The following is a 22,954-nucleotide window of genomic DNA, read 5'->3' as shown; positions in this document are numbered from 1 at the left end:
AGGCATCATGGCGCTCCAACTCGCTCAATAGCATCGTCGAGCTGGATTCATTCTCCCTCGACAATCTCTCCCGAACTTTGTCATTACTAATCCCAAACATGATTTGAACGTGATCATCGATGCTTGCAAAGTTGCAAAATTACATGTCTGCGCGTTTAACCTCAAGTCTGTTGAGAAGCTGATTCACCTGCCTGCTGTGTACGCATGCGAAAAATATACTGCTCGAACGTTTCATTTTTTTCCGATGATCGATCAAACTTTTTCACAACTTCATCAAAGTTTTTTTTATCAGCTTCATTATTGAATACGAAGGTGTTAAAGATTTCTATCGCCTGTGGACCTGCTATAGTGCGCAACAATTCCACATTCATTAGGCTGTGCCTGAAGATCCTGAGCTGCTATGTAGAGTGTGAATTGCTGTTTAAAAGTGCGTCAATTTGCATCTCCTTACCAGTGACTCGAAGCTGGTGTGGCGTCTTCTGAACTTCCATCCTGGACTTCGATGCCTAGTTGTGCATTGGGTGAGATTTTCCAGTGCTCTACGTGGTTAGGAGAAATTATATTTCTTCACTGTTATCTTTGTCTTTTGGATCTTCAAAACCAACCCTGGTATCTTGTTAGATCTTCAAAGCCAGTCCTGATACCATTTTATGTCTTCAAGGCTTATCCTGCTCCCCTGTTACGTTCTGGTGCTTGGACAGTAGGAATCGTGCCCTAGAGAACGCCTACTTCTTGACTCGTTAAATGTTTATTTTTTAACAATTACCTGGGTTAGATAAAAATGATCAAAAACTACTAACTATTATAAATTATCTAAGATTATCAAATATGACTATCCATTACGACGACTATCTCCAGACTCCCTGAGGTAACAGTGTCACGTGATTGTTCTCTACTGCTGCCTGCTGGTTGGAGGTCGTATACATTACTATTTACATGATTGCTTATGCATATCATCACATTTCAGTCTTTAAGGAGGATTAAAATTTTAGGGGGGTAAAATGTTAATAATATGCATCTTCTTATTTTAATCCATTAGTGATATCGTCCGTAAATGCTGTGCCGATATTAATTGTTGTTACCTCTGTATATTTGTATTTAACCGCCGTTAGTTCTAATTCTATTCATTTACTGTTATTTCGATGTTTAACTAGTTGCACCCATTTTTGAGTCCACACTGCATTTTAAACTTTGCTATTGATATATTTTAAAGAAGATTAACTTTCACACTGCATTTCGACTAATTTTTTCTGGTCAAGTTACCACAGTGTTGAAGTATTTTGTGATTTATACTGCCTGCGAGGTAGGCTGAGTTAAGATTCAAGGACTCTTGAAGGCGAATGTCTGCAAATGTGGCATATATGAATGGAAAAAATAAAATGAAAGCTTACTTCCTTGCAAACACTGTGGAAAGCCATGCAGGTGTGCAATCTACTCTGTAGCCGCATTGGAGCGTGCAACAGATTACTCTGTGCACACAAGAACTTGCCAGTTTAAGATATTGAAGGGTAACCAGCGCCGATATCTCTTACCAGCCACAGATACAGTAAACTGCTTCCAAATGAACATCACTGTCATGATAAAAATATAACCTTTCTAATTGTTTTTTAAAGTATTGAAATGCCGCTTGAAACGGACCCATTCTTTGAGTGACCCAGACGGTATTAATAGATTTCTAAAGCTTGCTTCATTGACTTTGCTTAGCTCCTGTTGCATCTGATGTTATCTTAAAACTGGCAGGCACCAAAATATTTATTTCCAGAATTTCAGCTTTGTGCCTTGTACTGGAAAGCTGTCAGTTAGTCTTGAGGCAATGAACACAACATAATCCAATCTGCTACTTGGTGATGTATTGTGGAGGTTCAGCCTTCCGTACACAAAAGAACAGTAAACATATTCTACTGCTGAATTAATATTGCTCATTTTGCCAATACTCAGGGAATTTCCAGCAGGAATCTGACAAAGGAGAGTGTGACAATCCTGGGTAGATTGGTATGTGACCTCGACGGATACATCATCACAGCATCTGATATTTCCATTTTGGATGCATTGAAGACCTGCAACTCGTACAGTGAGGATCAGAAGAGAGCCATTGAAGCTCGACTAAATAGTAGAGTCAGCAAATATGGGTGAGTGTTCAATGTTCACAGAATTCCATACAATTTGAACCTGAGTTGCTTACTTTTATGCTTGTAATGTTATGAATTTCTAATTTGAATGTTGATTCTTGGTGGGGTTTTCCAGTCCCTCATCCCGGGACTGGAGGTTCCCAACTATATTCAAGGGATCTTTTGTATGTCCATGAAATCTCCGTCCCGCCACGGTGATTCCCTTGCCAGAGTGGATTGGAAGATTTATACCACTGTCTTTGCAACAATCCACATGCACACCCAAATAAAAGCAGGTGGATTGGGATATAAATGGAGTTGAGTTGCAAACCTGGCATGTTGCAGCAAAGGAAAGTGTGTGCAGGCTTTGGAAGCATAGGTGACCATGAACCTATGCTTCCTAAAGCTTTCGACCAGTGGGACTTCCTTCGGCTCCTCAAGTTGGGGGTTAGTTGCAGACTAATTGATAAAGGTTGATCGCATTGAATAGGAAATATTTCAGTTGCCGTCGTATCTAGTGATTACTATCCTGCAAAGCAATATCAGTAATGTGTTCCTTAACTCAAGAGTTTCTTCTTTGCCTGTAGCGATCCTTCATCATGGTCATCATCTACAATACAAGATCTTGGAAATCTGCCCTTGACTTTGACCTACACATGGAGTAAAGTCACAAAGGTATGCTGTATCTGATGAAAAATCAATTTAGATAGCTGAATTTGTAAATCACCCAACCAATTTTTTTGACAAGAGTAGAATAGAATCTTCAGTGAGAGCATTTTCTTAAGAAACTCAAAATGATTGAAATCCTAAGTGAGGAAATAATATTTTCAATTTTTAATGAATCAGAATATTGGCTCATACATAGAAATTAATTCTGTTTGAAACCACTATGACATGTGTGGTGAACTTTGTTAACGTGTGCACTGATTTTGGACAGTTTGTGACTGAACTGTCACCTGGTTAGATACTTTGTTTGAACCTTGTGTTTGGGGATCCAGAATTGGTAGTAAATATGCCTCGGTTTCTCATCATTTTACATTTCATTAGAACCTGCAGCAGTTGTTTGGAATGCTCGGAGAGCTGCCTTTATGTTTGGTTATGTGCTTTTTCTTATATCCTTAGCACTGGAAGCTTCAATTCAAAACTTTGTGCTGATATGTCAACATTCCCATCATCTTGCAGCCACTGCTCATTTGCTTTGGCACTAATGTGTTTTGGCAAAGATTTTCATCATAGGGGCAGCACGGTGGCACAGTGGGTAGCACTGCAGTCTCACGGCACCGAGGTCCCAGGTTTGAGCCTCGCTCTGGGTCACTGTCCGTGTGGAGTTTGCACATTCCTGGCGTGTTTGCGTGGGTTTCGGCCCACAGCCCAAAGATGTGCAGGGTAGGTGGATTGGCCAAGTTAAATTGTCCCTTAATTGGAAAAATGAATTGGGTGCTCTAAATTTTAAAAAACCATTTTCACCATAGAAGAATGTTTTAGAACATAGAACATACAGTGCAGAAGGAGGACATTCGGCCCATCGAGTCTGCACCGACCCACTTAAGCCATCACTTCCACCCTATCCCCGTAATCCAATCACCCCTCCTAACCTTTTTGGTCACTAAGGGCAATTTATCATGGCCAATCCACCTAACCTGCACGTCTTTGGACTGTGGGAGGAAACCAGAGCACCCGGAGGAAACCCACACAACCAAGGGGAGAATGTGTAGACTCCGCACAGACAGTGACCCAGCAGGGAATCAAACCTGGGACCCTGGCGCTGTGAAGCCACAGTGCTATCCACTTGTGCTACCGTGCTGCCAAGATGTTCTTGCAGATGCTACTGCTGGTGGCCCAGGAAGCATGAAGAGTATTTTTTAAGCATTGCATTTTGTCCCATGCAGGTTGTCCTGATTGAAGCTCTTCCAAAGTTTATCAAGAAAACAAAACGTTTGAGGCCCCCCAATGATGTTCTGATATTCATAAATCAACTTAATTTGCGAATTACATCAAACAATACGATAAGTATGTAATCAGAATAAATATAAAAGAAATATTGTGTATAGATGATATCTTGTTTACAAGAGGACAGGACTTGTCTTTTATGAATATTCTGCAGCCTCAGTTCATGAGCATCAAATGGAACAAGGGGATGTAATGGGCTTTCAATCCATTTGATTGTTCCATATACATTTGAACAATGGGACATGTCTGATGTTTAAGATCAGACTGCAACATTTGGTACACACACAGCTAAACCTATCTGCTGTTCATAGAGTGGAAGGTCTCAACATGACACAACAATTTGTATACAACTGACAATAATTTGCAATGCAGAGCATGTTTATGGAGAACATCCATGTCACCGTGAGTTAAGTGTTCTCTTGTCATTAGGTGACAAGAAAAGTAACCTGTAATTACTTTCACTGTAGATGATGAGAAAAAAGCCCTTTATCAACTGCAGCATTAGATTTGTTATGTTGTAGGTGTAACATAAGCGGATTCCTTGTGGTGCACTTGACAAAGGAAGGTTCAGACGTGAAGATAACTTCAACACGTTTATTAAACTATTTACACTTCTATTACTCGGGTTCGACACTACTGCTAATCCTACTATAGCTACCCAGACTGAGTAACCAGCTGTTGCAACCCACGTGGTGGGTGTAATATTGAATCAACCCTGTGTCTGTACTCACTGACTGTCTCCACTGGAAAGAGGCAGATCATGTGTGTGGTGTCCTTTATATATGAGTTGGTGTAATGCCCCTTGTGGTCGTGTCACCTCCTTGTGTATTGTGAATGTCTATTGGTCGTGTCCTATCTAACTGATCTATTGACTGAGTGTGTGTGATGTTTCTGGTGCTCCATCTAGTGTCTAGCTAGCCTACATGCATTTACATTGATGCACATCACCACAGCATTGATCAGTGTCCTTTTTCAGTCAATAATCCATAAATTGCCTTATTAAAGAGTGAAATTGTGGAGTGGCCCTGCCAGCTCAGTGGTCAACAGGGCAGCTGGTGGGCTTCCTGAATGGGACGTTCACCAAGCAACGCAAAGGGGATCTGGAGTTCCCGGCCTGGGCGGTGGACGCGATTAAGGTGGTGATCGATCGCCTGGAGACGAAGCTGTAGACCCAGGGTCAGGCGATCCAGAAGATGAAGGAGATGGCGGGGGAACACGAGGAACAGCTCGCCTAGATAGCAGCGGAGGTGGGACTGTTGCAGGATCAGCAGAGGCGGCTCCAGGAGAAAGTCGAAGACCTGGAGAACCAGTTCCGCGGACAGAACATTAGGATTGTGGGCCTGTTGGAGGGAAGTGAGGGAGCTGACACCAGCGGGTATGTGGGGGGGATGCTGGAGAAGCTGCTGGGGGAGGGAGTATTTGCATGTCCTCTTAGCATAGTGCGCTAATGAGGAAGTCCCAGGGGAACGAGCTGCCGAGGACGATGACAGTGTGATAGCTCTGTTCCCTGAACAAGGAGCTGATCTTGAGGTGGGCCAGGCAGACTAGGCGCTGCACCTGGGAGGGCAGTGAACTTCGAGCATATCAGGACCTGGTACAGAGTTGGCCAAGAGGAGAGCGAGCTTCATAAGGCCTAGGCGGCCCTCTTCAAGAAGTGGGTGAAGTTCGGGATGCTCTATCTGGCAGGTTTGTGGGTGACCTATGATAGCCAGTTACAATACTTCAGGACGTCGGAGGAAGCGATGACATTTTTCACAGACAATGGACTGGCAGAAGGAGGACATTGAACTTTGGTGGAGATGCTTTGGCGCTGTGTTTAATTTGTGTTTGGGGCCATTGTTTTGCTTCAGGTTTGTTTCTGTTCTTTTTTGGAAGATGGGGTGTTGATCTGTTCGATTGGGCTTGGGGAGGGGTTGTTATTGTTTGCACTAGCGGGTTGGGAGGACGGTGGGGCAGGATAATCAGTGGGGGGTAGGATGCTGAGCGCCATGGACGGGGGCTGCCAGGCTATCTGAGCAGGCGTGTTCACGGACGCACCGTTGGGGGTGAGCAGAAGGTTTGTGAGGGGATGGGGTAGGGGTTGTTGTTGGGAGATTTGGCGGGGGGGCAGGGATGTATTGCTGACAGGGAAAGAGCTTCTAAAAGGTAAAAGGAGGAGGATCGATGACGTTGGGCGCCCGAGGGCGGGCCTACGGACGTGTGGTACGCGGCTGGAGGCTGGCCCAATAGGGGCTATGGTTGATCGGCAAAGGGAGGGTCGGGTGCCCCCCCCGAGCCCGAGCAGGCTGATCACGTGGAACGTGCGAGGGTTGAATGGCCCGTGTGTTCGCTCATTTAGAACGATTGAAGGCGGATGTGGCCATGCTACAGGAGACTCACCTGAAGGTGTGGGACCAGACTACACTGAGGAAGGGATGGGTAGGGCAGGTATTTCACTCTGAATTGGACTCTAAAATGAAGGGGGTGTCGATTTTGATCAATAAGCGGATGGCGTTTGAAGTGGGAAGCATAGTGGCGGACTCTGGGGAGGTATGTTATGGTGAGCGGGAAATTGGTGGGGATGTCAGTGAAAACTTATGCCCCGACCTGGGACAACGTCGAATTTATGAGGCGCGTTCTGGGGAGGATCACCCACCTGGACTCCCATCGTTTAATTGGGGGAGGGGATCTTGAGGTCGGGGAGGGTGTCGGCAATAGTTAAGGAACTCTGGGGATTAATGGAGCACACGGGGAGGTGGATCCGTGGAGATTTGGGAGACCGAGGGCGAAAGAATTTTCATTCTTCTCCCATGTGCACAAGGTGTACTCCCGAATTGACTTTTTTGTGTTTGGTAAGACGTTGTTGGCGGGGGTGGTTGATGTTGAGTATTCGGCAATTGTGGTGTCGGACCTGCCCCGCAGTGGGTGGACCGACGGGTGCGCAAAGGGGGGGCCCAGCGCCTGCAGTGGAGGCTTGACGTGGGGCTGTTGGCGGAGGAAGAGGTATGTGAGCGGGTGAGGAAGGCCATCCGGGGATATGTGGAGATTAATGATATGGGGGAGGTTTCGGCATGGGAGACACTGAAGGCAATGGTCATGGGGGAGTTTATTTTGATTCGGACACATAGAGATCCTTTGATCGAGGGAGTGGGAATACCTATGGGAGATCCTGGGGCGGTTTGGGTTTGGACAGGGATTTGTGGACTGGGTTCAGTTGTTGAACCAGGCACTGGTGGTGAGTGTCCGAATGAATTGGGTGAGTTCAGACTATTTTAGGCTGCACCGGGAGACCAGGCAGGGGTGTCCACATTCGCACCTGCTGTATGCCCTGACTATAGAGCCATTGGCAATGGCACAGAGAGCGTCTAGGGTCTGGCAGGTGTTGTTGAAAACCCACCACTATTCTTAGAAGTCTCCCTATACGAAAAAGAGCTGATACAATTCAAGGTGGTCCACAGGGTGCACATAACGGTGACCCGGATGAGCAGGTTCTTTTAGGGGCTGGAGGTTTGGTGTGGGCATTGTGCGGAGGGATCCTGCGAACCATGTCCCTATGATTTGGGCATGTCCGAGACTGAGGTGTTTCTGGTAGGGGTTTGCTGACATCGTGTCAGAGGGAGAAAAGCGAGGGTGGTACTGAGTCCAGAGGTGGCGATCTTTGGTATGTCGGAATATCCGGGAGCCCAGGGGGTGAGAGAGGCTGAAGTCCTGTCTTTTGCCTCACTGGTGGCGGCCCGGAGACGGATCCTATTAGGATGGAGGGACTCGGAACTCCCGAAGTCGGGGGTATGGGTTAGCGACATGGCATGGTTTTTCAGACACGGCAAAATTAAATTCACCTTGAGGGGATCGCTGTTGGGGTTTGCCCGGAGGTGGCAGCCGTTCATCAACTTCTTTGAGAAAAATTAAGCCATTAGTGTGGGGGGGGGGGGGGGCGGTGTGTTGGTTATATTGTTTTGTTCTTGTTGAAACCTGATCGTTAAAATAATAAATGCCTTCATAAAATAGTTTCTAAAAAAAATGAAAGCGTGAAATTAACAGTGAATTGAAATATTACACTAAAAGAATCTTGTGCTTGCAGACTGTACAAAGGGAATAATAATAGCAGAAGACATTAATGACCTGACACCTGCAATCTACAATACGGCCCAGTTGGACATCTGTTTGAGTGATCTTGTGCTGAAAGACAATGTCCTCCGACTGGGATCTCTTGCCTTTGATCGTATTCAGCTGAGAGTTCTGAAACAGAGACTATTGCGGGTAAGAAAAGTTGATGTAAAATCATAATAAAGTACCTTGCCTTAAGATCCAGCTTTTCACTAACTTTCCCATCGCGTTCCGCAGCAAATGACGACTGTTTTCAGTTGCAGTGATGTGATAATGGCGGAGAACATGACAGCCACTTTTCACAAAGTATAACAAGTAGCAATGAAACTCCTGATTACCTATTTTATTTTAGTGATGTTGACAGAGGACTGAGTATTAGCCAGGAATCTTTAAGAACTCCAGTGCTGCTTTTCATATGGAATCACAGGATCTTTTGCATGCACTTGAGAATGCACATAAGAGACCTCGGAATATCTCCTCCTTCCCAAGTTCGATACACGCGACAATTCAAGATTTCCTCAGTGCTGCGCTGAATGATAAGTTTTGATTATGTGCTCTCATCTCTCCAGTGGGAATTGAACAGGAAAAGGGAATAATGGCACACGAGTTGCTGAAGCCCTTTTTTGAAATTAACTGCGCAAACCCTGGAGATGGTCTGGTCAAGGTTTTACAAATATAACAAGAGATCAATTGTTGCTCAATTCTGATGATATAAAGTGGAAATGAAAGCTGACTGCATATCAACTGTTTGATATTTCTCATTTTGGATTTCCTGAAACAGATTTACCCCAATGGGCTACCAGAAAAGCAAATTCGACTGCTGGGGAACATATCCACTGTGTTTAATGCTTCAGATGTCAGCAGCTGGAATATCACTCAAGTTGATACACTTGCTGCATTGATGGTGCAACATTTGGAAAATACCACGGTACAGAAACAAAGAGAATATTAACGTCAAAATGTTGTGTTGTGTATTGGGTGACTGGGTCATAAGCAATATCTCTAAATGGAGGCTGAAGTATTTAAGACTGTGGCCTTTCTTGAGGCAAGGTCCTTCTTGGGTCAGTTTAAACCAAAAGCTGCTTACATCAACTAGAATCAAGAAATTGGTTGGAGTTTTAATTAATGGGAATGGTGCCATTAACATTTGAGAATACGGATATGTGGGGTATAATTAAAGAGTTTTATTGATACATGTTTTCTAATTACAGGAATGTTTTTGTTTGTTCAAAATTTGAGGTGCATTACCATCAAAAGGAAACTTCTTAACTTGTTAGATGCTGCTTTGTCAGACTGAGTTATAAACTGGACTTCACATCTCTTTCTATAGGTGCAATCCATTGTTACAAGATTCCTTCAGTTAGGTGGCATTCTAAATGCAGTTTCTTTGAAAGCTATCGGTGGAGCCAAGTTATGCACTCTGGATGAACTGCAGCTGTCGACAATTTCCAACTTGACGTAAATGTTGCACCTTTCTATTACTAGTTCCCTGATGAGTGAAATGTGATGATTTCCTTCATTTTCAAAGTTAGTTAGTTAAAATCTCAGGGCAATGTAATTGTAAAGTAAACAATCATAGAATCAGAGAAATTGATAGCACTGGAGGCCAATTGGCTCTGAGTGTCTGTTCCAGCAGAAAAAGACTAACTCCACTTTCCAGCTCTTGAACCATAACCTTGTATTTTACGTTTAAAATACGTATTAAAATATATTTTTTAAATACTGTGTGGGCTTCCGCCTCCATTGCTCTTTCAGGGAGTGAGTTCCCAACCCCAGCACCCTCTGGGAGAAAACATTTGCCATCATCCCTCCTCTAATCCTCCTAATAATTGCATTAAATCCATACCCCTTATTCTAGCGTTTCTTTTGATAGAAATGGGCCCTGCTATCTGGGCCCGCACAATTTTGTACACATGAATTGAATTCACCCTCTGCGACCTCTCTTCCAAAGAATACAACTCCAGCTTATCCAATTAATCCTCCTGACCAAACATCTCCAACCTTGAAAAATGTCTTATCAAGTGCATTCACATTCTTTGTCTAATAATCATAAATGTATACATGTGGCCTAGAACTAGTGCTTTATACATTTCCTGCATAAGCCCTCTGCTCTGATCCCCGCTGCATCAACCAATAAAGGAAAGAAGACACTCGTTCAAAAATTCCTCTGTTCCTCTCTCACTGATCCAACCACTTCACAGAATCACACAGTTATTGCAGAAGAAGGACATCATTAAAGCAAGACACTGTACACTAAAGCCTCAGTTAGAAAAGCAAGGTCCCAAACACTATTCACTGGGGAGCTCCTCCGCCAACCTCTTCAAGTTAACCACTTTTGTTTTGCTTGTTTTTGCCTCAGAGGGCATTAGCAACCCTATCATATATTGGTCCATGATTATGCTTGGCAAGGTACTGCAGTAGTTTACCTTTGTGCAGAGATACTGAAAAACATTAACATTGTAAATGTTCTCCCACAGGGATGCAGGAACTCTGGATCTTTCTATGTGTACGCAGTCAAAGAAGAACTTGCTTTACAGTCAGGCACGCAATGCGCTGAATTCTCAGCAAAGTAATCCGATCCCCTACTTCCAGCTGATAAAGGCATATGTTGGTAAGTAAAAGGGCTGACAAGGAATCACATCATCCTGTTTGAGTCTTCAAAGTAAACCAGTAAAGACTAACAGGGGAGTTTCTTTCTGTCTGATCTAGAGTTCACATTCTCTCGTGACAGAGACACTCTGCACATGTAATTCAAAGGCACAAATTGCAAAACCTTAACGGCCCTTAAGCTATATTCCTGCAATTCAACCTCTGTGACAGTGAACTCAGTGAATTTCTTGTGTGAGATTTTGGCTGGGTTAATTATACCTTGAATTAGTTGCTGGTTGAATGCTGTTCTTGTTTAATGAAATGCACATAAATAATCTGTTAAAACTCCTTTGTACAACATGATGATGAACACTACTGGAAAAGCAAGAAAGGCCAGAGAATGATGAGCATTAGAATTTTTTATTTGTCTTTCAATTTGATGGAATTGAATTCCAGGAGCCTCAATCCATCACTGGAAATGGGAAGTGTATTAGAATGCAATTCCTGTCTGAGGATGACATTGAGTGTACCCTTAAATATGGATTGGGCAGTTTTAACATTTGAGAAAGGCTAGCCAACTCACGAGGGGCCACTGGGGACTTTGTTCCAATTGCTCAGTTCAAGACTCACGTGTGGTAGCAACGAGCTTGATGGTGTGGTGCTGCAGGAACTCTCCCAAAATTCTGCTTCAACATGTAATGTGTCAGCAGATAGCTTCTTATTGAAAATTCCTCTGAGCAATAAATAAGTCAGCTTCCCAAGTAACTGTCTAAAGATTCTCTCCTGGATTTTTAGTCTTTCTCTCCATTTCTGCACTTGCCATCCCCTGAAGGTTTGTCATGAATGGAATAAATGCCAAAGATGCGAGAGCAGCTCAAAAATGTCTCTGTTTTCTTCAGGTGGTGCTCCAGCTAATGATTTGAAGTCATTTGCTAATAACAGGGTTAACATGGCCTTTGAAACCTTCAAAGGGCTGAATCCTGAGGAAGTAAAGGTAAAGTCTGATTATAATGCCTATTTGCATCCACGCGGCAGTAGTTCCATATTTGTTTTCCCATCTCATCAGAGCTCGATTTCAGCCTGTAGTCTTTTACCCTGGAACAGAGCTGTTATTTGGTGACATGTCATAAAATTAACCTTACAACACCAGGTTAAATTCCAACAGGCTTGTTTCAAACACTCGCTTTCGGAGCACTACTCCTTCCTGTTGTAAGACTCCTTACTGTGCTCACCCCAGTCCAACGCTGGCATCGCCACATCGTAAAATTAACTCTCCATTTTAGAACCACAGGGAAATACAATTGCGTTTGCTGTTATATGATTGAAAATACAATGAATAGAATGGCTGCATATTGAACACTGGAAATGCTGCACCATTTCAAATTCTAAATAAGGTAGCAAAAGAATATTGAGATAGTGGACATATGATCTAAATGGTATTTTGAGTGTGGGAACAAAGGACTGTAGGACCTGTTTCTAACTGAACTACTAACACGGAAACATAATGCAGATTTTACTCTTTCTATTGGGTAACGGCCAAGCTCATATGAGACCACATATGAGACCTTCACGATCTAGATGACAGCAGGAGGAGATCGCTCAAGTTATGCAATTCTGGTATTACATATTAAACACAACAGGCACATTCCGAGCATATTTTGTCAGAATTGGTAGTAGTATATTTGTTTATGTTTTATTGTATGCACGTAACGGCCATTATCAAGGGATTCATGGTCCTCTATGAATAGGAAAGGATTGGAACTAGGGTGGGAGTTGATCAGGTGCATGTTTGTAACATGTTTCTTTGTGAATAAATGCTGAGAAAAATGTGTGAAGATTAGGTCCACCACCAGGCTTCCTGTAGAGTAACAAGGACGACATCCGGGGGTGACTAGCATCACAAATGGTTAGAGTACAAATCAAGACAGAAGTATAATATGTACCTTATACTTGTTAATCTAGTCAATTGCTGCTGAGGGTACAAGATACTGCAACATACTGATAGCCAGTGTACATCTCGCTATATCTCGACATCTGCTGCCAGGTTCATCCAAGCCATGAAATCTTAATTCGTTTATCACATGATTTTTCTGCTTTAGAAACTGAATTCCCTGAATCTGATTGACTTGCTCGGAATTAACCTTCAAGCTCTTCAAGAGGGCGTGAATGAAACTGTAGTCATCGTTTGGGTGGCCTCACACACTGTGACTGAAGTGAGGAGACTTGGGTTGACAGGAGGAATTCCAGATAATTCGTCAGGTAACTGCTTTACTAAAGCAAGGAACTACCTTGTTCAACTATCAGTTCCATTTTGCTGTGTACGTGATAGCTCCCATTATATTTTTGAATTAATTTTAATCTTATAACCTTTCTGAACTTTTGGTTTGGTTGCCAGTGCATAGAAAAAGCACAACCAAGGCAGTGACAGATCGTTTGGGGTGGTTCACGCTTAGTGTCCGGCCTATTAATTTCACAATATAGTACATGCCAAATATTAAAGTATGAACACATTATTTAATGAAAATGAACGTGTCTGCCAAAGAATGTGACATTTGAGGAATATTTCCTCTTTCTTCTGAGATTCAGAACTGTAGTCCTATTTAACAAAATTATGTGCTGTGATTAGTAATAATGATGCATTTTCATGAGCACTTTTTAACAGGAATCATTTTGTTTTATTTTCAGAACTACGACCTGATGATCAGGTAAGACAGAGGGTCAATCATCAATCCAATTTCCAGTCCCATTAGTTTTCAAAGCCACTGTTTTGGTGAATCTATTTCTTGAATTGTTTCATTGTTGCTTTTGAGCTTGTGTGGCTTATTGAAAGGCCATTGGTTAACATATTTTCAAAACCTAAAACAATATGAACACCGTGCATAGTTTGGATGCTACATTTATCATATAAATTGACGATGGTTCAGTACTAAACATACTATTGTGCATTCTTTTCCATAGCCTGGTAATACGACACATAATGGTGAGTTTTTTCTCTACTTTTTATGCTGATTTCATCCGTTATTTTGAGTAAATTTCTTGGTGCATACTCCGGTTTCTTTTCTGTTTTTTCAACAGAAACAACAATGTGCAGAGCCGTGAACAGGTAAGAATTTGTGGAGAGCACCTTTTCTCAAATGAGGCCGTGTTTTTGTGACCCGATCGACTTGCTGTTGCGAGTCTGCATTTGACAAGAAAATGACTCAAAGCATCTTTTTTTTTTTTTTTTAAATAATTTTATTCACATTTTTACATATTTTCAACAAACCCTTACAGAAAAATGAAAAACAAAGAACGCATAAATAAACATCTTACAACTACATCACGAATTCCCCCAATATACAAACCCCCCATTAAGCAATGATAAACACAGTAGAAAACACAAAGTACACCCCCTTTAGCTCCTCCACCGAGGTCTCCTCCTCCTCCTGCATCTCCTGGTAGATCCCCGAGTCCCTGCCCTCTCCAACTCACACCCCCGAGAGCACCCTATCCTGGATCCTGAGTGCTGGAAGCAGTGGGAACTCCCTCACCTGCCGTCTTACAAACGTCCTTACCTGCATGTACCTGAAGGCATTTCCGGGGGGAAGCCTGAATTTTTCCTCCAGCTGCCCAAGGCTCGCAAACGTCCCATCTAAAAACAGTGCTAACCCCCAGCTCAGCTTAACCCGAGTGTTCACCAACTTAGACACCGTCCTCGCAATACCCCTCCAGAACCCATCCAGCGCCGGGCACACCCAGAACATATGGGTATGATTCGGGCTCCCCGAGCACCTCCCACACCTGTCTTCCACCCCAAAGTACCTGCTCAGCCTCGCCACTGCCATATGCGTTCTGTGAAGAACCTTAAATTGTATCAGGCTAAGCCTGGCACAAGAGGAGGACGAATTAACCCTACCCAGGGCATCCGTCCACGTACTCTCGTCTATCTCCTCCCCCAGCTCCTCCTCACGTTTACCCTTTAGCTCCTCCACCGAGGTCTCCTCCTCCTCCTGCATCTCCTGGTAGATCACCGAGACCCTGCCCTCTCCAACCTACACCCCCGAGAGCACCCTATCCTGGATCCTGAGTGCTGGAAGCAGTGGGAACTCCCTTACCTGCCGTCTTACAAACGCCCTTACCTGCATGTACCTGAAGGCATTTCCGGGGGGAAGCCCGTATTTTTCCTCCAGCGCCCCAAGGCTCGCAAATGTCCCATCTAAAAACAGGTCCCCCATCCTCCTAATTCCTGCCCTGTGCCAGCTCAGGAACCCTCCATGCATTCTCCCCGGGACGAACCAATGGTTCTCCCGGATCGGAGACCAAACCGAAGCCTCTACCTCACCCCTGTGGCGCCTCCACTGCCCCCAAATTTTCAAAGTCGCCGCCACCACCGGACTCGTGGTGTACCTAGTCGGCGGGAGCGGCAGCGGTGCTGTCACCAGCGCTCCCAGATTCGTGCCCACACAGGATGCCATCTCCAGCTCCCTGTCCCTACTCCGCTTCAGAAACACCCTTCTCACCCTTGGGGTCTTTTTCGCCCACACAAATCCCATGATGCTCCTACTGACCCGCTTGAAAAAGGCCTTAGGGATCAGGATGGGGAGGCACTGGAATATAAAAAGGAACCTCGGGAGCACCGTCATCTTCACCGACTGTACCCTACCCGCCAAGGAGAGTGGCAGCATATCCCACCTTTTAAACTCCTCCTCCATCTGCTCCACCAGCCTCGTCAAGTTGAGCTTGTGTAGGGCCCCCCAGCTCCTGGCCACCTGGATCCCCAGGTACCGAAAACTCCTTTGCGCCCTCTTCAGTGGAAGTCTATCCCCCTTCCCTGGTCCCCTGGGTATACCACAAAGAGCTCATTCTTCCCCACGTTGAGCTTATACCCGGAAAAGTATCCCCAACTCCCTGAGGATCCGCATCACCTCAGGCATCCCCCCTCTGGGTCCGCCACATACAGTAACAGGTCATCGGCATACAACGATACCCGGTGTCCCCCCTCGCCCCCGGACCAGCCCCCTCCAGTTCCTGGACTCCCTTAAGGCTTTCTCTGCGTCCATCACCGCCACTATCTCCGCCTCCCCCTCCACTGTAGGCATCATGATTACGTTAAAGAGCCTCCACACATTGGTATTCAGCTGCCTTCCCTTAACAAAACCCGTCTGGTCCTCGTGAATAACCCCGGGACACAGTCCTCAATTCTGGTAGCCAACACCTTTGCTAACATCTTCGCGTCCACGTTGAGGTGAGAGATTGGCCTGTATGACCCACACTGTCATGGGTCCTTGTCCTGCTTCAAGATCAGCGAGATCAGCGCTCTGGACATCGTCGGGGGTAGGGCACCCCCCCCCCCCCCCCCCCTCCCTCGCCTCATTGAAAGTCCTCTCTAATAGAGGGCCCAGCAGGTCCATGTACTTCTGGTAAAATTCTACCTGGAACCCATCTGGCCCCGATGCCTTCCCCGCCTGCATGCTCCCCAGCCCCTTAGTCAGCTCCTCCAGCCCTACCAGTGCCCCAAGCCCAGCCATCTGCTCCTCCTCCACCCTCGGGAAGCTGTCGATCCAAAAATCGACGCATCCACCCCTCGTCCGTCGGGGGCTCAGACCTTTACAGCCCCTCATAAAAGTCTCTAAATATCCCATTTATTCCCACTGCACTCCGCACCGTGTTCCCCCCTTTATCCCTATCTCCCCCAATCTCCCTCGCTGCTTCCCGCTTCCGAAGCTGGTGTGCCAACATCCGGCTAGCCTTCTCCCCGTACTCATACACCGCCCCTTGCGCTTTCCTCCACTGCACCTCTGCCTTCTTGATGGTTAACAGGTCGAACTCAGCCTGGAGGCTTCGTCGCTCCTTGAGTAGTCCCTCCTCGGGGACCTCTGCATACCTCCTATCCACCCTTAAAATCTCCCCCACCAATCTCTCCCTCTCTCTCCTCTCCTTCTCCTTGTGGGCCCTAGTGGAGATTAGCTATCCCCGAATCACCGCCTTCAGCGCCTCCCAGACCACCCCCACCTGCACCTCCCCATTATCGTTAGCCTCTAGATAGCTTTCAATGCACCCCCGGATCTGCCCGCTCACCACCTCATCCGCCAGCAAGCCCACATCCATGCGCCACAGCGGGCGCTGGTCCCTCTCCTCCCCTAGCTCCAGCTCCACCCAATGCAGGGCATGGTCTGAGATGGCTATGGCCGAATACTCCGTGCCCTCCACCCTCGGAATTAGTGCCCTGCTCATAACGAAGAAGTCTATCCGGGAGTAGGCTTTATGGACGTGGGAAAAAAAAGAAAATTCCCTGGCCCCCGGCCTGACAAACCTCCATGGGTCCACTCATCCCATCTGGTCCATAAACCCCCTCAGCAGCTTGGCCGCCGCCGGTCTCTTACCCGTCCTGGACCTGGAGTGGTCCAATGCTGGATCCAGTACCGTGTTGAAGTCCCCCCCATTATCAAGCTCCCTGCCTCCAGGCCCGGAATCCGGCCCAACATGCGGCATAAATCCGGCATCGTCCCAATTCGGGGCATGTACATTCACTAATACCACCCGCACCCTCTGCAGCTTACCACTCGCCATCACATACCTACCTCCATTGTCTGTCACGATGTTGAGCGCCTCAAACGACACCGGCTTCCCCACCAAAATCGGCACCCCTCGATTCTTTGCGTCCAACCCCGAGTGGAAAACCTGCCCTACCCACCCCTTTCTCAGCCTAACCTGATCTGCCGCCCTCAAATGCGTCTCCTGGAGCATAACCACATCTGCCTTCAGTCCCTTCAGGTGCGCGAACACACGGGCCCTCTTGACCGGCCCATTCAGGCCTCTCACATTCCAAGTTATCAGCCGGATCAAGGGGCTTCCCCCCCCCCCCCCCCCCGCCGATTAACCATCCCCCTTTCTAGGCCAGCCACGTGCCCGTGCCTCCCGCACTCTCCATTCCCCCCAGCGGCAGACCCCTGCCCCGACTCTCACTCCGAGCTCCAGCTCACCTTTGGCCAATGCAGCAGCAAACCAGTTTCCAACACCGCCCGTCCCCCCCCCCCCGGCCCTGCCCCCTTCCTTCCCTAGCCCGGGAAAAAGCCAGCGATTTCCATCAGACCAGCCCCCCCTCTGGCGCATCTCCCTTTTGCGGCCTAATCCCAGCTCCCCCACCTCGAGCCTCCCATCTCCTCCCCCCCCCCCCCCCCCCCACACACACACACACTCACAAAACCCCCACGTCGAACCATTTCACCCTACCCCACCCAGCACCCAAGGAAACAATACAGAACAGAATAGAACAGCCCCAAAGCACAGTAACCACAGTAGCCCCCCCGCGACCTCCCCTCACAACTGACACTCAGTCCGTGTCCAACTTTTCGGCCTGAATAAAGGTCCACACCTCCTCCGGCGTCTCAAAGTAATGGTGCCGGTCCTTAAACCGTGACCCACAGTCGCGCCAGTTGCAGCATCCCGAATTTCACCCCCTTCCGATGCAGAACCACTTTAGCCCAATTGTACCCGGCCCTCTTCTTGGCCACCTCCGCGCTCCAGTCCTGGTATATACGGACCTCTGCATTCTCCCATCTACGGCTCCGCTCCTTTTTTGCCCATCTTAGGACACATTCCCTGTCCACCAAGCGGTGGAACCGCACCAATACCGCCCGCGGCGGCTCGTTAGACTTGGGCCTCCTCGCCAGGACTCGGTGGGCCCCATCCAGCTCCAAGGGCCTCGGGAAGGCACCCGCGCCCATCAACGTGTTCAGCATCGTGACCACATATGCTCCAGCATCCGACCCCTCCACTCCCTCCGCAGATTCTTCCTCCTCGACCAATTATCCATGTCCTCGAACTTCTCCTGCCATTTCTTATGCTGCGCCTCCACCTTCACCGCCAGGCCCAATATCTCGTCCTCATTCTCCGAGGCCTTCTGCCGCACCTCCCGGATCGCCACCCCTTGGGCCTTCTGGGTCTCGACCAGCTATTTGATTGAAGTCTTCATCGGCTCCAGCAGCTCTGCTTTCAATTCCGTGAAGCAGCGCTTGAGAAACTCCTGCTGCTCTTGCGCCCACTGCGCCCACGCTGCCTGGTCTCCACCCGCCGCCATCTTAGCTTTACTCCCTGCACTTTTCGCTGCACCAGAATTACTTTTTTCACTGCTCCACTCCTGGCCCAATCCATTCAGTGCCGGGGAAATCATACTGTCACCTTCCCACACTGGGAACCGTCGAACAAATGCCACTGGGGTCCCTCAAAAGAGCCCAAAAGTGGGTTTCTGGCGGGAGCTGCCGAACGTGCGACTTAGCTCAGCATAGCCGCAACTGGAAGTCTCTCAACTCAAAGCATCTTGTGTGAACAGCGTCTGAACTGTGTGGACAGCTATGAATAATGGGAAATGTTGAGTGTTTAGTCGAAATTTTGTTATTTTTTCCTCAGTGCAGTTAATGTCCTAAGAGAAGATTTATTTCTCTCTATACAGTTCCGCCCTAAATAATTTCTTGATTGAAGTTAACGTGACCCATCTCTGCAATTTCAACATTACAGACTATGCATGCGCTGAGGTAAGCTGTGACATGGTGTGGGTTTCGCTCAGAAATTTCAGTGGCAATGTGCAGTCAGACAAAAGAAAGAATTTGTAAGTTTTTCCATTCTATGACGGGGTTTATTAGTGTTAGGAGCACTCTGATCAACATACAATTGAATGAGCTGATGGACGGGAGTATTGGTCGCTTGTTGCCCCTCAGCCACATCATTTGACAGCATCACATTTGTTTTCACCTGTATGCTGATGACACTGAGTTCTACCTCACAACCTCCTCTCGACTTCTCTGCTGTTGCTAAGTTATCAGACTGCGTTTCCAACATCAAGTAGTGGATGAATAGAAACTCAATTAAATTTGCCAGTGCAGCCACAGTGGGCCAATTGGCCTCCTTCTGCGCCATAACAATTCTGGCAATCCTGGAAATATTGGGAAGACAGGCCAAAGATTTCAGCCCCCACTTCAAACTGCATTCCCCAACTGCCAAACCCATCCTCCTGCCTAACAATGGATTGGGTTGGATTTGTTTATTGTCATGTATACCGAGGTACAGTGAAAAGTATTTTTCTGTGTACAGTTCAGACAGATCATTCTGTGCATGAAAAGAAAAAATATAGGGCAGCATGGTAGCATTGTGGATAGCACAATTGCTTCACAGCTCCAGGGTCCCAGGTTCGATTCCGGCTTGGGTCACTGTCTGTGCGGAGTCTGCACATCCTACCCGTGTGTGCGTGGGTTTCCTCCGGGTGCTCCGGTTTCCTCCCACAGTCCAAAGATGTGCATGTTAGGTGGATTGGCCATGATAAATTGCCCTTAGTGTCCAAAATTGCCCTTAGTGTTGGGTGGGGTTACTGGGTTGTGGGGATAGGGTGGAGGTGGAGGTGTTGACCTTGGGTAGGGTGCTCTTTCTAAGAGCCGGTGCAGACTCGATGGGCCGAATGGCCTCCTTCTGCACTGTAAATTCTATGATAATCTATGATAAAATACATTGTGTAAATACTTAGTCACAGGTATCGGGTAAGTAGACGGGAGTGCAGTTCTACCCCGTTGAGAAGATGTGTAAAGAGATCAGATCCATCCATAAGAGGGTCGTTTAGGAGTCTAGTAACTGTGGGGAAGAAGCTGCTTTTGAATCTGCTGGTGGGTGTTCTCAGACTTTTGTATCTCCTGCCCGATGGAAGAAGTTGGAAGAGTGAATAAGCCGGGTGGCTTATTACACAATGGAAATAAATAGCTTCACAGCCCCAGGATCCCAGGTTCGATTCCCGGCTTGGGTCACTGTCTGTGTGGAGTCTGCACATTCTCCCCGTTTCTGCATGGGTTTCCTCCGAGCACTCCGGTTCCCTCAAAAGAGTCCAAAGATACGCAGGTTACGTGGATTGGCCATGCTTAATTGCCTTTGCATCCAAAAAGGTTAGGTGGGGTGATGGGGACAGAGTGGAGATGTGTGCTTAAGTGGAGCGCTCTTTCTAAGGGCGGGAGCAGACTCGATGGGTCGAATGGCCTCCTGCAATGTAAATCCTGTAAATCCTATGATTCTACACTGGCATCGGGTGAAGCATACAGAGTGCAGTACGACTCAGTAGATGTGGGGCGAAATTCTCCCTAATCGGCGCGATGTCCGCCGACCGGCGCCAAAAACGGCGCAAATCAGTCCGGCATCGCGCCACCCTAAAGGTGCGGAATCCTCCGCATCTTGGGGGGCCGAGCCCAAACCTTGAGGGCTAGGCCCGCGACGGACTGATTTCCGCCCCGCCAGCTGGCGGGAAAGGCCTTTGGCGCCTCGCCAGCTGGCGCGGAAATGACATTGCCGGGCGGCGCATGCGCGGGAGCGCCAGCGGCCGCTCACGGCATCCCCGCGCATGCGCTGTGGAGGGAGTCTCTTCCGCCTGCACCATGGTGGAGACCGTGGCGAAGGCGGAAGGAAAAGAGTGCCCCCACGGCACAGGCCCGCCCGCGGATCGGTGGGCCCTGATCGCGGGCCAGGCCACCGTGGGGGCACCCCCCGGGGCCAGATCGCCCCGCGCCCTCCCCAGGACCCCGGAGCCCACCCGCGTCGCCTTGTCCCGCCGGTAAGAGAGGTGGTTTAATCCACGCCGGCGGGACAGGCATTCTAGCAGCGGGATTTCGGCCCATCCGGGCCGGAGAATCGCGGGGGGGGGCCCCCGCCAACCGGCGCGGCGCAATTCCCGCCCCCGCCAAATCTCCGGTGCCGGAGAATTCGGCAACCAGCGGGGGCGGGATTCACGCCAGCCCCCGGCGATTCTCCGACCCGGCAGGGGGTCGGAGAATCTCTCCCAAGATGTGTGAAGAGTTCCGATCAGTCCATAAGACGGTCGTTCAGGCGTTAGGTAACAGCGGGGAAGAAGCTGTTTTTGAATCTGTTATTGCATGTTCTCAGACCTTTCTATTTTCTGCTGCCTGATGAAAGAAGTTGGAAGAGTGAGTAAGCCGGGTAGGTGGGGTCTTTGATTATGCTGCCCGCTTTCCCAAGGCAGCGGGAGGTGTAGACAGAGTGAATGGATGGGAGGCGGGTTCGTGTGATGGACCGGGCGGTGCTCCCAACTGTCTGTAGTTCCTTACGGTCTTGGGCCGAGCAGTTTATTGTCACGTGTACTGAGGTACAGTGAAAGGTATTCTGCGTACAGTTCAGACAGATCATTTCGTACATGAAAAGAAAATACAACGGGCAAACATAAAATACATAATGGAAATACATAGCTTCACAGCCCCAGGATCCCAGATTCGATTCCCGGCTTGGGTCACTGTCTGTGTGGAGTCTGCACCAGGCTGTGATGCAGCCCGATAGGATGCATTCTATTGTGCATCTGTAAAGGTTGGTGAGAGTCAATGTGGACATGCCGACTTTCCATAGTTTCCTGAGAAAGTATAGGCCCTGTTGCTCTTTCTTGGTCGTAGTATCAACGTGGGTGGACCAAGACAGATTGTTGGTGATGTGCACACCTAGGAATTTGAAGCTGTCAACCATCTCCACTTGGTCCCAATGATGCGGGCAGGGGTGTTTGCTTCCTGAAGTCAATGACCAGCTCTTTAATTTTGCTGACATTGAGGGAGAGATTGCTGTCGTTACACCACTCCACTAGGTTCTCTATCTCCCTCCAGTGGTCTGACTCATCGTTGTTCAAGATCCGACCGACTACAGTCGTGTCGTCAGCAAACCTGTAGATGGAGTTGGAGCCAAATTTTGCCACACAGTCGTGTGTGTACAGAGATAATAGTAGCGGCTAAGTACGCAATCTTGCGGGGCCCCGGTATTGAGGACTATCATGGAGGAGGTGTTGTTGTTTATCCTCCATGATTTTGGTCTAAGGCGAGGATCCAGTCGCAGAGTGAGCAGCCAAGTCCTGGGTTTTGGAGCTTTGATATGAGCTTGGCTGGGATTATGGTGTTGAAGGCGAAGCTGTAGTCAATAAATAAGAGTCTGATGTAGGAGTCCTTGTTGTTGAGATGTTCCAGGATGAGTGTAGGGCCAGGGAGATGGCGCCTGCTGTGGACCGGTTGTGGCAGTAAGCGAATTGCAGTGGATCTAGGCATTCTGGCAGGATGGAGTTGATGTGCCTCATGAACAACCTCTCAAAGCATTTCATTGCGATCAATGCCAAGGCCACTGGACGATAGTCATTGAGGCACGTTGCCTGGTTCTTCTTTGTATGAAGATGGTCTTCTTGAAGCACATGGGGACCTCGGAATGGAGTAAGAAAAGGTTGA

At 47.6% G+C, this 22,954-nt stretch overlaps 1 protein-coding gene across 1 annotated transcript in view; it reads left to right on the top strand.

Annotated features, from left to right (window-relative positions):
- LOC140393469 (uncharacterized) overlaps window positions 1-22,954 on the top strand; it is a 470,641-nt gene that overhangs the window by 186,122 nt on the left and 261,565 nt on the right. Inside the window, exons 100-112 of the mRNA XM_072479798.1 lie at window positions 1,939-2,129; window positions 2,696-2,783; window positions 3,998-4,118; window positions 8,119-8,297; window positions 8,926-9,072; window positions 9,475-9,602; window positions 10,622-10,755; window positions 11,633-11,727; window positions 12,833-12,992; window positions 13,419-13,438; window positions 13,692-13,713; window positions 13,809-13,836; window positions 19,165-19,246. Coding sequence (XP_072335899.1) covers window positions 1,939-2,129; window positions 2,696-2,783; window positions 3,998-4,118; window positions 8,119-8,297; window positions 8,926-9,072; window positions 9,475-9,602; window positions 10,622-10,755; window positions 11,633-11,727; window positions 12,833-12,992; window positions 13,419-13,438; window positions 13,692-13,713; window positions 13,809-13,836; window positions 19,165-19,246 — 1,395 coding nt within the window. The remainder of the gene's footprint in view (window positions 1-1,938; window positions 2,130-2,695; window positions 2,784-3,997; window positions 4,119-8,118; window positions 8,298-8,925; window positions 9,073-9,474; window positions 9,603-10,621; window positions 10,756-11,632; window positions 11,728-12,832; window positions 12,993-13,418; window positions 13,439-13,691; window positions 13,714-13,808; window positions 13,837-19,164; window positions 19,247-22,954) is intronic.

The sequence above is a fragment of the Scyliorhinus torazame genome, chromosome 17, assembly GCF_047496885.1.
Source record: "Scyliorhinus torazame isolate Kashiwa2021f chromosome 17, sScyTor2.1, whole genome shotgun sequence".
Classification (NCBI taxonomy): Eukaryota; Metazoa; Chordata; class Chondrichthyes; order Carcharhiniformes; family Scyliorhinidae; genus Scyliorhinus; species Scyliorhinus torazame.
Note: the sequence above shows the minus strand (reverse complement) of the source record. Positions and strands in the feature narration are given on the sequence as shown.